Raw genomic sequence first — 17,144 nt, forward strand, 5'->3', positions numbered from 1 at the left:
AGTCATGAATGCATGTAGAATTTTATCAGATGATTTTTCTGCATCTGTGGTGATCCTTGAAATTTTTTCCACTTATTTTATGAATATGGTGAATTACATTGTTTAATTTGTGTGCATGTGTGCTAAACCATCCCTGAATTTACAGAATAAAGAGAATTTGATCAAAATGTATTTTCTTTTTAAAAATATATGTCACTGGATTCTATTTGTTAACATTTTGTTTAGGAGTTTTGAATCTGTGTTTATGAGAGAGTGTTGGCCTGTAATTCTTATTTTTTGTAATGTTCTTTGAATGTTTTGGTATTAAGGTTACCAAAAGTTATTTTTGGTACCAAAAATAAAATATTAAAATGTTTACTCTCTTTTCTGTCATCTATAAAAGTTTGGGTAAGATTGAAGATTGGTGTTATTTCTTCCTTTAATGTTTGGAAGAATGCTCTGGTGAAGCTATGTTACCTTGGAGTTTTTTTTTGTGGACAAGTTTTAAATTATGGGTTCAATTTCTTTAATAGTTTTAGGACTATTCAATAGGTTTTCTGTCTTTTCTTACAAATTTGGGTTAGTCATATTTTTCTAGAAACTCTTTTTTCTTTTTTTTTTTTGTTTCAGTATTGTAAGACTGCTGAAAGATTTATTTTACTTTCAAAATAGAAATCTTTTTGAGGATTTCTACTTGATTTCTCCCTCCCTTGGCCACTGTTTATAAATTGGCAAATACCTTAGGGGGAAAGTAGCTCTGAATTTAAGCTCTCTTCTTTGTTCTAATCTTTCTGGGGTAATGCTTGGCCTTTCGAGCTCTTTCTGCTTTCATAGCCCTGAACTCCAGTTTTGGTTTCTTAACCCCTAGAGACTCCAGAGAACTCTACTCCATTTCCTAGACTCTTAACTGCTCTGCTTTTCATCCTCTCTGCTCTGTGCCAGTTAGGAATCAATAGCAAATTCCTTGAGAGAGAAAAGTAGCAGACAATGTTGAGTTCATTTTAATCTTTTCTGTTAACTCTGGGTTCTTGTCTTCTCAATGCCTGCCTGTGTTGCTTGGTTGTGCTCTGATGCCTGGAAATGCAAATTTTTTGTATTTTATTTCAGCTTTTCTAGTTGTTCTAGAAAAATTGGTCTGATACAAATAGCTGAAAAAAATTCTCAATTGAGAGGAATTGATCTGATACAAATAGCGGGAAAATTAGGCAAGCCTCTTAAGTCACTCTGAACCTATTTCCTCATTTATAAATTGAGAGTAATACCAATTCTCTCAGAGGGCTGATTAAAATAATAATATGTGCCTGGTACATAATAGCACTACATAAAAATGTAAGCTAATTATGTATTAATTTCAATAATAAAAAATACTAAGCATCTCTGAAATTGTAGTATGAGACAGGAGTCAGCAAATTTTTTCTATAAAGGGCCAGAGAGTAAATATTTTAGCATTTGCAGGCAACATATGGCCATTGCCACTGCTCCTTCTCCTCATCCTTTTTCTCCTCCTCTTCCTTGTCCCCCTTTGTGTTCTCCCGCCCTCCTCCTCTTCTTTAATAATCATCTAAAATGTGAAAACAATTCTTTTCTTTCTGTATAAAATCAGGATTTTGCCAATTATAAGTCAATAGGAAATAGGAATTTAAGTTCAACTTTGAAAATTACAGCAAATAATTTGAATATTTGGTTCGATCTGACATGAATTAGATTATGCCACTCTTTTGCTCATTGTTCCCTTGTCTCACCCCAAATAAAAGTTCCATCCTTGTCATGGACTTAAAAAAAACTTACACAATATGGTTTCCTCCTTTATTCCCTTTTAACCTCTCTCACCTCTCTTCTTTGTCATTTACTCTGTGCCAGCTTCACGGACCTCCTTGTTATTCCTCAAGAAGGCAGACAGTTTTCTGCCTCTGGGTCACTTGCCTAGTCTCTCTGCCTGGAATGCTTATTTCCCAGGTCTTAATATAAATGTTGCCCTCTTAGTGAGGTATACCTCAACTATCCTCTCTAAAAGTACATCGCCTTCCATCACTTTCTTTTTCCTTTCGTTGCTTTATTTTTTCTTTTTTAGCCTGCTCAAAATCTGTATGATCCTCCATTGTCCACATTACTTAGCTTGGAATTCAGTGTTCTCAAAAATTTGATCCCAAATATCTCTCCAACTTTATTTTCCACTGCTGTCTTTTATGTAGCTTGTACTTTAATCTAACAATTTCATGTTTCCCATATACAACCCATATACTGCTTCTGTGCTTTTGTTTATGTTCTCTCATTCTTTTGGAATGAGCTCCCCCAGTACATTTTTGTTTAGTTTTATTGTAAAGAATTATTTTCCCCTAATCTTTGTAATCTACCAGATTTTTAGGGCTCAGCTCAAATGCTACTTCTTCCATAAAATTTCTGTTAACCATTTAAATTAAAGTTATCTATATGTCTTTTGAACTTTGATACCATTTTATCTATATTGTTATCTTATCACTTTCTATATTATTAATAATGATAGTCTATTTATTTCACTTTGCCTCTATGTACTAAACCTTATTTTATGTGCTCTACATGTGTTATCAGATTTTATTTTACCTGCTTCTTCTTGTTAAGTACAACTCTTATCTCTGGAAATAATGCAAGATGCAACCAAAGGAGAACTCTGGAAGATTGAAAGAGAAAGGCAGACTGGTTAGGGTCCCAAGTAATGGAGGAAAAACATAATGACAGGGTATCTTATGACTCCCCTGTCGAATAGCAAATGGTGGCTCAGACTCCCACTTCCAATCTACCAACAGAAGGTGATGCAGGTAGGCTCATTCCTTCCCCCAGATTGAACAAGAAGTCCTGCCGAGAACACCAAGTAAGTCTGGTAGCTCAGGCAAGGGGGAATTGATTAGGTACCTCACTGATAATAAGTGGCCAGAGGAAGTATTCTCCTTCCCTCTTTTGCATGAGACTCCCCTTCCCCACTGAAGGATACTGGGTGGCCAGTGTGTCCAGCAAGGGGGATACCACTACAGGTGCCTAGCCCAGAAACGTGATCTTTGTACCTGTGGTGTGAAGACTCCTTTCCCTTTCCCAGAGGCACCAGGTGACCCAATCTGATGAAGCTCCCTCCAACTCCCTGCCAAAGTACCATCAGTAGGAGCCCCAAGTGGCACTGGTAAAAAATCAAGCAGACAAAAATACCACTGTGAATGCTCTGAAAATTAAATTGGTATTAGAACCACAGCCCACAAAATTAGTCTAGGACCTGCATGCTAAACTTAAACTGGGAGACTGCCTTCTAATATAAAAAGATTTAAACAGGACCGAGAATCTTCTAATGTTATAAAATAAAAATTCATCCATTATACCAAGAACCAGGAAAATCATAACTTGAATGAGAAAAGACAATCAGTGCCAACACCAAGGTGAATCAGACTTGAAATAATCTGGCAAGCATTTCTAAAGCAGCTGTTATAAAAAATGATCTAACAAGCAATTATAAAATCTCTTGAAACAAATGAAAAAAAAATTAGAAAATCCCAGCAATGAAATAGAAGTAATAAAAAAGAAACAAGTGGAAATTATAAAATTGAAAAACACATTTAAAACTTGCTGGATGGGCTAAATAGTAGAGTAAAGGTGACAGAGCATAGAATCTGTAAGCTTGGGGATAGAGCAGTAGGATTTACTCAATTTGGACAACATAGAGAAAATAGAAACAAAATGAATTGAGCCTTGGGAACCTGCAGGACGGTAATAAAAGATCCCATATTTGTATCATTGATGTCTGAGAAAGAGAAGGAGGGTGGGACATAAGTCAGATAATGCCACTCTTTTGCTCACTACTCTCTTGTATCTGAAGAAAAAATGGCTGAAAATTTCCCAAATTTAGCAAAAGGCATAATCCTACAGATTCAAGCAGCTCAGTGAACCTCAGATAGGATCACCTGCCCAGAAATCTACTCTAAGACATGCCAAATTAAACTATTGAAAAACTAAAGGCCAAAAAAAAAAAAATCTTGAAAACAGCCAGAGAGAAATGACACAATTACCAATAGGGGGACACCAATTCAAATGACAGCAGTTTTCTCATTTAATAGGATTAAATTACTTAGATACTATTACATAGTCCTTGATTTAAGGTAGAGCTAAGTTTTTCTTAAATATTAAGTTTTCTGTGTAACAAATACATAATTTTATGTTTTTTCTTTTCTAGAATTCTGGAGGTGGAAATGGAGTTGATCTTTCAGTGCTAAATGAGGCTCGCAATATGGTGTCAGATCTTCTGACTGATCCAAGCCTTCCCCCTCAAGTCATTTCTTCCCTACGGAGTATCAGTAGCTTGATGGGTGCTTTCTCAGGTTCCTGTAGGCCAAAGATTAATCCTCTTACACCATTTCCTGGATTTTACCCCTGCTCTGAAATAGAGGACTCAACTGAGAAAGGAGATCGAAAACTTCACAAGGTCAAAATACAGTAACCAGCCAGTTCTATTTATCACGTTTAATGATATTTTTAAATTAAAACTGCTCCTTTAAATCTTATATAAAATCCAATTTTCTTTTCAAGAACCAGCATCTTTTACAATATTTCAGACTTTAGAGGCTCAAATAATTATAGATGAGTATTTGGTTTTTATTTTAAATAACATTGCTGTAATTAGCAATTATAACTTGAATGGGAACAACTATTTATTATCATTGTTATTATTGTTATTGGTAAGAAGTGGAGAACAAGCAAATTTAGTTTCAAGCTTGTTTGTACAACAAGCTAGTAGTCAGATCATGTTATTAACCTATTTTATTGATGAGAATCCAGGAATTGTTCTTGTTGAACCATGAAGAAATGATCATTATAATATTCATTTTATGAATTACATAGAATTATTTTTAAATGATTTTCACATTTTCTTCTCTTTTACCCATGGAAGATTGCTATAGCTCAACAGGCATTGATTTTTCTTGCATCATTAGATGTGGGATTTATTTCTCTTTAAGTATCAGTATTACAAAATAGCATTTTCTTTAGAAAATAATAAATACTGTCCTAAGAAGGTATACATTATACTTGTTCAGAGTGCTTTTACTTGTTTTATTTGGCTGTTATCAGTATCTTCACCAATAGCTAAAATAAAATTTTAGGAACATTTTAGGGTTTATCCTAGTTCAACTACTTTATTTTACAGATAAGGAAACTAAGCAAGAGACATGAAATTCAAATCAGTTAATTTTGTTTACTGTACTAGTGTATATAGAACATAGAAAAAGGTAAATATAGTTTTGGGGTGGATTTTGATAATCAGTTTATTTTTTCAGTTCTCAGCATTAGGTTTTATTTTTAATTTAATTTAATTTTGGTGCATTAGGGTTTAGAAATGTTGAAAATTAAGCAAGCCCAATTAGGGCAAAAGGATTTAAAAATTATTGATCACAATCTGTATCATAAGTAAAGTGATGCTTTTACTTTTAAAAAGTTTATACAGTAGTGTCTGCATTAGTCAAAACCCAGTTAACAATGGCACTTTATGACTTTTTTAAAGCACTCTACCTTATAAGACAGAGGTTAATCACCAGCATCCAAAAGGGATGGCAATAAATCATCAGTAAAATAACTAAAATATTCTTGAGTTAGTTTTCACTCGATTTACTGTTCTTCCTTTGCATTTTCCATTGACATTTGATGCTCAGGGTAGTAATTTTTTGAAATAGTAATTCTTAAAAATCCTAATCATAAAAATGTATCAATATCAGCATTATGTTTGTTACTATGTTTACTGTGTAGAAAAGTATACTGGTACATTTTAGAAACATTTTAAACATAATATTAATTAAACAGGATGCCTAACATGCCTCATTTCCTGAGCATTGTAGTTAATCAGGCTTATTTTAGATGCGGGAATCTACTGATATTAAGTAAGTCGTATACGAACCAGGAAGTAACCCTTATTTCTTTCCTTTGTGCTCTTCAAACTTGGTATCAGAATTTCCTATCAAATTTGTCACTGCTTTTGGAAAGCATATAAAAAGCCTGATGTTACTTTAGAAAAGAGCAACAGCATTTATGAAAAAAACAATTAGTAAGCAAAAAGGAGTAGTAACAGCTAATTTAATATGTTTCTTATATATGTATTGAGAACTAAGCAAGATCATATGGGCCTAAATTGTAGTCAGCAAGCATTATATTACATGAAGAACTTTTTCACTGTAGGTCTAACTAACCATGAGCCTTTATAAAATGAACATCCTTGGGAAAACTTGAATTTAACACAGATGTTTTTCTCTCTGAGATTTTTGCAGTGTCTGCTAGTAGGGGAAATTCATGAGAAGCAGAAAGTTTCATATAAATCTCAGTAAAACACCTATTCAAAAATGGTCAGAAATTGAATAGCCTCATTAATTGATCATTTGATTAATTGAGAATATTTTCAAAAAGTAGAGTAAAATATTAATGCTAAAGGGAATTCAAAAGGTAACTCAGAATCCTGTAGTTTCTCCAGGTTACCACTATGTACATTAGATAGCATTGTACTGAAAATATAAAAAATTTAGGATATAGGCTGATCTTCCCTGATCTTGCCTGTCCTATGAAGTTGATTTTCAGGATAAATCTCTTATATTTACCATTTAAATTGTCAACTGTTTCTTTCTCATGAACTAGGAGTAAAATGTGCACAAGAAAAAAAATCTAGCTTAAATTGTAAAGAATTTAGAAATCATTTTTTAGTAGGAGGAATATAAATAGAACAAACAGCACAGAATGTGAAATTTGGACTAAATAGACAGATTTTCAGAATAAAATGTTCTTCTCCTGTACATGTTAAAAATACAGTTTGTATTAATATTTTCATATGCCATTAATATTGCATACACAGCATATTAAAGGGTGACAATTTTAACCATTGTTAAATTATTCAACAGGGACTAATTAGTAGGAATAGTTTACCAACTCCACAGCTGAGGAGGAGCTCAGGAACTTCAGGATTGCTACCTAGTGAGCAGTCTTCAAGGTGGGAACGCAATAATGGCAAAAGGCCTCACCAAGAATTCGGCATTTCAAGGTAAAATTTCCAGAACCTTTTAAGGAAATCTGAATCTAATGCATCCACTTTGTTTCTCGGAATAAAGTTTGAAATAGTTCTAAAAGCAGAAAAGAATGTTTGAAGTATTTTAGGTATAGGATAGCGAGGGTAATAATAATATGGTATAATAGAGAAACTAATATAAAAAGATGCTTAAAAAGAAGCTAACGTGCCTTCTCTCAGAAATTAGGTAGGTTGTGTACAAGGCATGCTGGAGCCTTAAAAATATGAGTCAGGAAGATGGTTTAAGGAAATGAGGATTAATTTAGGACAGGGTACTGGGAAAGTTTGAAATCAGTAGGGGTGGCCATTATGGGGCAGTTATCAAACCAATGCCCAGTATCCAAAGGTAAGTGTGTATAGTTACTGACTTGTGAAAGGAAGAGCACGTTCCCCAGGGCTCATCACAGTTAGGTTTAAGGTAGCAAGACTCTTTCAAACCCTGTTCCTGATGGAGGCTGAGGCTGCTGATATATTCTATATTCTGTGAAGGGTTTGCTTGGAATTAAACAGTACGTTAGCAACTACAACTAAATGAGGCTGGGAAAATGCAGGAGCTAAAATGTCTGCATGTAAATATATCCATTTACCTTGCAGACGAAGTATTCAATACTTTTTCTTTGAAAGCCAGGAAAGATACTGACCTCTTGTGTGGATTATAAGCTTCTGTTTAGTAAATTATCTAACTGTGTTAATAAAATTGAAATTACAGATGGTCCTGGTTGAGAATAGTTCGACTTAATGATTTTTGGCTTTACAATGGGTTTATTGGGGTGTTAAAGGAATTTCTGACTATTTTTGACTTTCAATGGGCTTATCAGAACATAATCCCATCGTAAGTCGATGAGCATCTGTAGTGTAAGTTTCATGTTAAACTGCTCTCTGTTATTACTGAGCATATGCTGTACTTTATTCATTGTGAGTTGTGTAGTTTCACACTTGGAACGGTAGATGGCAGGACTGTATCATAGCTCTTTACCTGTTAAAATATGTTAACATTTGTATGTGAAATATAATCAGATAATTATAATTTTCCAGATTCTTTTGTGGTTTATTAATTTGAATCTTCTATAATACAATTCAAGTAGATGAATTCCCTTTTTATAAAAGGAAAATTGAGTGAAATGATGTATAAAACAGGAGTGGATTGAAGTATGAAGAGTACAGTACAGGAAAATGAGTATTGGTCCAAAGTTTGCTACAGCCTAAATAAGATAGTCTTTTTTTTTTTAAATGGGAGCAGGATATGGGGAAGTGAATGATATCAGGAACTGAAAATATATCGATGGGAAACATTATCTTGAGAATATTGTTAGGTTTAAAATGATCTGTTTTTTAATCTTTCACACTGATCTAACAGCAAATGTATTTTCAGTTAGAGAAACATTTGATCCATTGAGTTCAGGTCATTTTCATCCTGCTGCCTCAGATGATTGATATTAAAATAGAAACATGGCCCAGAGAAAACTAATCTTTAACTGAGAGGTATTCATATAAAGGAAAATATAGGCAGATTCTATATATTTATTTAACTCTCATTCAGACAAAATCATATGCCTCATAAAAGGTTTAGAAGTTTGAAGAATAAAGTAATTGGCATTATTATATACATATGCTTTAAAGAGACCAGGCTAGATTTAATTTTTTTAGTATGCAAAAACTGAAGCCTTTCAGTAATAAATTTTTAAGTATACTTTTGATACTGGAGGAGGGGGTCTAGGGAGGCCTGATAGCCAGCTTCAGCCCACCCCCATTTTATGGCAGGTTCTTGATTCTTCCACAGGAAGGAATTCAAGAGCAGAGTCACAGTAGAAAGTGAAAGGTTTAATGTAGCAAAGTAAGGAACACAGACTTCACAGAGAAAGTGTGGCCTAGCTCCAGAGACTGAGCAGGGCCTGCATCAAGTTTAATACAAAAGTAACAAATACACACTTAGAGTTTAATGCAAAGTATAGGCTGGCTCAAGAGAGTGAGCAGCTGCCCATTAGAGAAGTAAGTATAACACAAAAGTAAAGCATACACACTTCACCAGCAAAGTGTGCAACAATCCGCCTTCTGCTGGGATTTAACTTTTATAGTTTCACTGTCTAATAGATATTTATGATATCTAATGAATAGTCAATGAAGGGGGTGGTTCCCAGTTATGTAACTTAGTTTTGCACATGCTCAGTTGTTCTCTTTTAGAGCGTGCTCTTTGGTCAAATTCCATCACATCCACCAAATATATTTAAGATTCTGTGCTCTCTAGGACCTCTGGTGGAAGGTCATTCAAGGGATAAATGCTTTTTTACTGAACATGCTTGGCTACCAAGATTACATAAGTCTGCCCCCTGCAGTCTCAATTTCCATGTGCCGGTGCTCAAAATAGGTGCTACAGGCCATCTTAACTTTAGACTCAGAGGCGGGTCTTGAGTTCTAGGGGAGTGGTTTGAGACCCCGGGTAGTGGTTTGAGACCCAGGGGAGTGGCCTGAAACCTGACCCCAGGGAGACTGATCACTTCCTGTCTCACTTTGAATATAGATGGGGTAGGATGGGAATGTATGAAGTCTTCACAAGCACTATTCCTTTTCAAATTCAAGTCTCTAGAGCAGTGCTTCTCAATAGAAATTTCTGCTATGTTAGAACTATTTTATATCCACACTGTGCAATATGGTAGTCCCTGGCCACATGGGTCTATTGATCATTTGAAATGTGTTTAGTATGACTAAGGGCCTGAATTTTAATTTGATTTAATTTTAATAAATTTAACTCAGATATAAAGAGTCATATGTGATTATCATACAGACATATGAGATTATCATACAGACATATCATACGTCCGTATTAGACAGTACAGCTCTAGATCTTTAAAGCATGGTGATGTTTTGTTCAGAGGCCTTTAGGTTTTGGTAGCACAAAACCAATAGATTTGTGACTCTGGAATAATCTGGACTTTTATTACAGTACTCCAGAACTGAGACCTCATAGCCTAGATTTTTGAGTCTTGATTTGGACTTAGCTTTGGATTCTGATCACAGCTTCCTTGACTGTGATTTTAACTGACCCTGACAATGATTTCAACATGATTCTAGTAGTGACTCTTTCATTCCCTATGAATTTATGCCTGAAACCAGATTTTTCATTCCTTCAGCTGCTTTTACATCTGTTACTATTGTTCTACCCTTATTTCCTGGCACAACAGTGTCATCCTCTAATTTAGTGTTTACTTACAGTATTGATTTACCTAGAAAACTTGGTGTTACCTTTGCATTTTGTTACCTTATTCTACAGATAACAGTTGTCAGGTCTGTTTCTGCAATATATTTTTCTCTATTTGTCTCTTTGCCTACACTAACACTAATTCATACTTCCATTGCTGCTTACTCGGACTATTGAATTAGTCTCTTAATTGGCTTTCCAATTTCCAATATCCTTTATCTCCTGATCCACTTTCTACCTTCCACTAGAATCTTCCTTAAAACTTTGATTATGACACAGGCGGGTCGGAGCGCCAGGCTCACTCCTGAGCCCTGAACTGGCACTGTGCAGGTGAGCCTGCCGTCGGTGGCCGGCAGCATCACCAGCCAGCAGAACTGTGTGGCTGGACACAGCTCCTCTCCCAGCCTCAGACCCAGGGGGGAGCACCAGCCTACGGATCCAACCCACCAAGTTTGGCCCAGCAGAACTCCACGGCACTAGGGGCTCATTCTACAACCACAGAGTCTCAAATGGGAACCAAGGTGGCTTAACATAACCACCACCACACCTGCTGTCAAGCAAAGACAATTCACCCCCCACAGTAGCAACCAGGGCCACTCCACAGCCAACTTCAGTGTAATAGAAGAAGCAAACCCCTACCAAATGACCAAGCTTCAGCGAAAAAATACTAGAGCTACAAACAATCAAGAAGAAATGACACCACTGAAAGGATACAGTAATGCTCCAAAGTTAAACTCCATGGAACAGGGAATCCTTGAAATGTCTGAAAAGGAATTTTGAGCAATGATCTTAAGAAAACTTGAAGAAATAAAGGAAAACTTCAATTAGAGAACATAATGAAATGAGAAAAAACATCCAGAATATGAAGGAAGAAATCTACAAAGAGATTAATACCATGAAAAAGAGTGTAGCAGAGCTATTAGAAATGAAAGACTCACTCAATGAAATAAAAAACGCAACTGAGAGCTTGAGCAGCAGGGAAGAGCAAGCAGAAGAAAGAATTTCAGAGCTCAAGATGATCTTTTTTGAAATAACTCAGGCTGACAAAAAAAAGGAAAGAAGAATTAAAAATAATGAGAGAAATCTAAGAGAGATAGCAGACAACCTCAGGCACTCTAACATCTGAATTGTGGGTATTCCTGAAGGGCAGGAGAAAGGAAAAGGTATCGAAAACCTACTCAAGGAAATAGTAACAGAAAACTTCCCAGGTGTGGGGTGGGATACATACCTTCAGATCCAGGAAGCTCAAAGGTCCCCAAACAGATTCAATCCAAAAAGATCCTCCCTAAGACATATTATAGTTAAATTCACAAAGCTCAAAGACAAAGAGAGAATTCTATAAGCATCAAGAGAAAAGTGTCAGGTCACGTATAGGGGAACCCCCATCAAACTAATAGCAGACTTCTCAACTGAAACCCTACAGGCCAGAAGAAAGTGGAATGATATATTCAAAATGCTAAAAGAAAAAACTGCCAGCCAAGAATTCTTTACCCAGCAAGGCTCTCCTTCAGAAATGAGGGAGAAATAGTGTATTTCCCAGACAAACAAAAGTTGTGGGAGTTCACTGCCACAGGACCGGCCCTGCAAGAAATTCTCAAGGGAGTCATTCATCTGGAATCTGAATAATGGTGACCACCATCACGAATACACAAGAAAGAGCAAAACCCACAGTTAAAGCAAAAATGCCAGCAAGAAAGACAAAGAAGCTAAATCATTCAACCTTAAATTCCCGACTCACATTAAAGAGGAGAAATAAAAGGGGAAATAATGATCAAAAGATATTTAAACCATCTAAACAAGTAGCAATTAAATGACAGGAATTAAACAGCACTTCTCAGTAACTACCCTAAATGTGAATGGACTAAACTCCCCATTCAAAAGACACAGACTAACCGACTGCATTAGAAAGCTAGACCCAAGTATATGCTGTCTTCAAGAGACCCACCTCACCTGTAAAGACAAACATAGACTAAAAGTGAAGGGATAGAAAAACATATACCATGCAAATGGAAACCAAAAACGAGCAGGAATAACTGTTCTTATATTGGACAAAATAGACTTTAAACCAAAAAACATTTAAAAAGACAAAGAAGGCCATTATATAATGATAAAGGGAATTATCCAGCTAGAAGACATAACAATCATAAACATGTATGCACCCAATACTGGAGCACCCAGATATACCAAGCAAACACTCTTAGACCTAAAGAAGGAGATAGGACCTAATACGTTAGTAGTGGGTGATCTGAACACCCCTCTCTCAGTATGAGACAGGACTTCCAGGCAACAAGTCAACAAAGAGACAGGATTTAATTTACACCCTAGACCAACTGGGCTTGGCAGATATATACAGAATGTATCACCCAACAGCTAAACAATACACTTTCTTCTCATCAGCTCACAGTACATTCTCTAGGATAGACCACATATTATGTCACAAATCTAGTCTCAGCAAATTTAAAAAACCGAGATTATTCCAACAATCTTTTCAGACCACAATGGACTAAAACTGGAAATAAACAATAAGCAAAAGGCTGGAAGCTATACAAATACATGGAAAATAAATAATAGGTTCTTGAGTGACCTATGGGTCCAAGAAGAAATTAAACAGGAAATCAAAAAATTCCTAGAAACTAATGAAAATAAAGACACATCATACCAAGACCTCTGGGATACTGTAAAAGCAGTATAAGAGGCAAATTTATTGCAGTAAATGCTTATATCAAAAAAATGGAAAGACTTCGAATAAACGACCTAACACTTTGCCTCAAAGAACTTGAAAAACAACAATCCAAACCTAAAGGCAGTAGACAGGAAGAAATAAGTAAGATCAGAACTAAATGAAATAGAGACCCCAAAAACAATAGAAAAGATCAACAAAACTAAAAGTTGTTTTTTTGAGAAGATAAACAAAATAGACACACCATTAGCTAGATTAACAAAAAAAAAGAGAAGACCCAAATAACAAAAGTTAGAAATGAAAAGGGATATGTTACAACTGATACCACAGAAGTACAAAGAATCATTAGAGACTATTATAAACAACTGTATGACAACAAATTTGAAAATCTGGAAGATATGGATAAGTTACTAGACACATATAAATTACTAAGACAGAACCAAGAAGAGATAGCAAACCTGAACAGAGCAATAACAAGCAAAGAGAGTGAAGCAGTAATTAGCAATCTGCGAACAAAAAAAAGTCCGGGTCCAGATGGCTTTACAGCTGAATTCTATCAAACGTTTATTTTTTATTTATTTATTTATTTTTTAAATTTTATTTTGTCGATATACATTGTGGTTGATTTTTGTCGTCCCTAACCAAAAACCTCCCTCCCTCCCCCCTCTCCTCCCTCCTCCCTCTCCTCCCTCCCCCCCAACAGTGTCCTTTCTGTTTGCTTGTCGTATCATCTTCAAGTAATTTTAGTTGTTATATCTTCTTTCCCCTCCCCCCCCGGTTTATTTGATTGTGTGTGTGTGTGTGAATTTATATATTAATTTTGAGCTCCCACCAATAAGTGAGAACATGTGGTATTTCTCTTTCTGTGCCTGACTCGTTTCACTTAATATAATTCTCTCAAGGTCCATCCATGTTGTTGCAAATGGCAGTATTTCATTCGTTTTTATAGCTGAGTAGTATGCCATTGTGTAGAGGTACCACATTTTCCATATCCACTCATCTGATGATGGACATTTGGGCTGGTTCCAACTCTTGGCTATTGTAAAGAGTGCTGCGATGAACATTGGGGAACAGGTGTACCTTTGACTTGATGATTTCCATTCCTCTGGGTATATTCCCAACAGTGGGATAGCTGGGTCGTATGGTAGATCTATCTGCAATTGTTTGAGGAACCTCCATACCATTTTCCATAGAGGCTGCATCGTTTTGCAGTCCCACCAACAATGTATGAGAGTTCCTTTTTCTCCGCAACCTCGCCAGCATTTATCATTCAGAGTCTTTTGGATTTTAGCCATCCTAACTGGGGTGAGATGGTATCTCAGTGTGGTTTTGATTTGCATTTCCCGGATGCTGAGTGATGTTGAGCATTTTTTCATATGTCTGTTGGCCATTTGTATATCTTCCTTAGAGAAATGCCTACTTAGCTCTTTTGCCCATTTTTTAATTGGGTTGCTTGTTTTTTTCTTGTAAAGTTGTTTGAATTCCTTATATATTCTTGATATTAATCCTTTGTCAGATGTATATTTTGCAAATATTTTCTCCCACTCTGTTGGTTGTCTTTTAACTCTGTTAATTGTTTCTTTTGCTGTGCAGAAGCTTTTTAGTTTGATATAATCCCATTTGTTTATTTTTCCTTTGGTTGCCCGTGCTTTTGGGGTCATATTCATGAATGCTGTGTCCAGTCCTACTTCCTGAAGTGTTTCTCCCGTGTTTCCTTTAAGAAGTTTTATTGTTTCAGGGTGTATATTTAATTCTTTAATCCATTTTGAGTTGATTTTAGTATATGGTGAGAGGTATGGATCTAGTTTCATTCTCCTTCATGTGGATATCCAGTTATCCCAGCACCATTTGCTGAAGAGGCAATCCCTTGCCCAGTGAATAGGCTTGGTGCCTTTGTCAAAGAACAGATGGCAGTAAGTGTGTGGGTTGATTTCTGGATTCTCTGTTCTATTCCATTGATCAGTGTGTCTGTTTTTATGCCAGTACCATACTGTTTTGGTTATTATAGCTTTGTACTATAGGTTAGACTCGGGTAGTGTTATGCCTCCAGCTTTATTTTTTTTTGCTCAGCATTGCTTTGGCTGCGCGTGGTCTTTTATTATTCCATATAGATGTCTGGATAGTTCTTTCCATTTCTGAGAAAAATGTCTTTGGAATTTTGATGGGGATTGCATTGAATTTGTATATCACTTTGGGTAGTATGGACATTTTCACTATATTGATTCTTCCAATCCAAGAGCATGGAATATCTTTCCATCTTCTTGTATCCTCTCTAATTTCTCTCAGCAGTGGTTTGTAGTTCTCATTATAGAGATTCTTCACCTCCTTGGTTAACTCAATTCCCAAGTATTTTATTTTTTTGGTGGCTATTGTAAATGGGCAGGCTTTCTTGATTTCTCGTTCTGCATGTTCACTATTGGAGAAAAGAAATGCTACTGATTTTTGTGTGTTGATTTTGTATCCTGCTACTGTACTGAAATCGTTTATCAATTCCAAGAGTTTTCTTGTAGAGGTTTTAGGCTGTTCGATATATAGGATCATGTCATCTGCAAACTGGGACAGTTTGACTTCATCTTTTCCAATCTGGATGCCCTTCATTTCCTTCTCTTCTCTGATTGCTCTGGCTAGTACTTCCAGCACTTTGTTGAATAGGGTTGGTGAGAGTGGGCATCCTTGTCTAGTTCCTGTTCTTAAAGGAAAAGCTTTCAGCTTTTCCCCATTCAGGATGATATTGGCAGTGGGTTTGTCATATATGGCTTTAATTATGTTGAGATACTTTCCCTGTATACCTAACTTATAGAGGGTCTTTGTCATGAATGAGTGCTGAATTTTATCAAATGCTTTTTCAGCATCTATAGAGATGATCATATGGTCCTTGTGTTTGAGTTTATTAATATGGTGTATCACATTTATTGATTTGCGTATGTTGAACCAACCTTGCATCCCTGGGATGAATCCCACTTGATCGTGGTGAATAATTTTTCGTATGTGTTGCTGTATTCTGTTTGCTAGTATTTTAGTGAGGATTTTTGCATCTATATTCATCAAGGATATCGGCCTGTAGTTTTCTTTATTGGTTGTATCTTTACCTGGTTTTGGTATCAGGATGATGTTTGCTTCATAGAATGAGTTTGGGAGATTTGTGTCCGTTTCAATCTTTTGGAATAGTTTGTAAAGAATGAGTGTCAATTCCTGTTTGAATGTTTGGTAAAATTCTGCTGTGAATCCATGTGGTCCTGGGCTTTACTTTGTTGGGAGCCTTCTGATAACAGCTTCAATCTCCTTTATTGTTATTGGTGTGTTCAAATTTTCTACGTCTTCATGGTTCAGTTTTGGGAGCTTGTGTGTGTCCAGAAATTTATCCATTTCCTCCAGATTTTCAAATTTGTTGGTGTATAGTTGTTTATAGTAGTCTCAAATAATTCCTTGTATTTCAGATGAGTCAGTTGTAATATCGCCTTTTTCATTTCTAATTTTTGTTATTTGAATCTTCTCTCTTCTTTTTTTTGTTAGCCATGCTAATGGTTTGTCAATTTTATTTATCTTTTCAAAAAACCAACTTTTTCATTCATTGATCTTTTGTATTGTTTTTTGGGTTTCAATTTCATTAAGTTCTGCTCTGATCTTAATGATTTCTTTCCATCTGCTAACTTTAGGTTTGGATTGTTCTTGATTTTCTAGGTCTTTAAGGTGAAGTGTTAGGTTGTTCACTTGCCATCTTTCCATTCTTCTGAGGTGGGCATTTAATGCAATCAGTTTCCCCCTTAATACTGCATTTGCAGTATCCCACAGGTTTTGGTATGATGTATCATTGTTTTCATTAGTTTAAGTAAATTTTTTGATTCCCTGCTTGATTTCTTCTTGGACCCATATGTCATTAAGTAGAATGCTGTTTAATTTCCATGTGTTTGTATAGTTTCCAGAGTTTCGTTTTTTATTAATTTCTAGTTTTAATCCATTGTGGTCTGAGAAAATACATGGGATAATACCAATTTTTTTGAATTTATTGAGACTTGATTTGTGACCTAATATGTGATGATCTATCCTGGAGAATGATCCATGTGCTGATGAAAAGAATGAATATTCTGAGGTTGTTGGATGGAATGTTCTGTAGATATCTGCCAAGTCCAATATTGGTCCAATATTGACAGTGGGGTGTTCAGGTCCCCTGCTATTATGGTATTAGTGTCTATTTCCTTCTTTAGGTCTAACAGAGTTTGTTTTATAAATCT

General features: G+C 35.7%; 1 protein-coding gene across 1 annotated transcript in view; it reads left to right on the forward strand.

Moving 5' to 3' along the window:
• The window catches only part of PDE3B (phosphodiesterase 3B), a 202,326-nt gene that overhangs the window by 130,260 nt on the left and 54,922 nt on the right, over positions 1-17,144 (forward strand). Inside the window, exons 3-4 of the mRNA XM_063095336.1 lie at positions 4,172-4,420; positions 6,873-7,012. Coding sequence (XP_062951406.1) covers positions 4,172-4,420; positions 6,873-7,012 — 389 coding nt within the window. The remainder of the gene's footprint in view (positions 1-4,171; positions 4,421-6,872; positions 7,013-17,144) is intronic.

The sequence above is a fragment of the Cynocephalus volans genome, chromosome 4 (assembly GCF_027409185.1).
Source record: "Cynocephalus volans isolate mCynVol1 chromosome 4, mCynVol1.pri, whole genome shotgun sequence".
Lineage (NCBI taxonomy): Eukaryota > Metazoa > Chordata > Mammalia > Dermoptera > Cynocephalidae > Cynocephalus > Cynocephalus volans.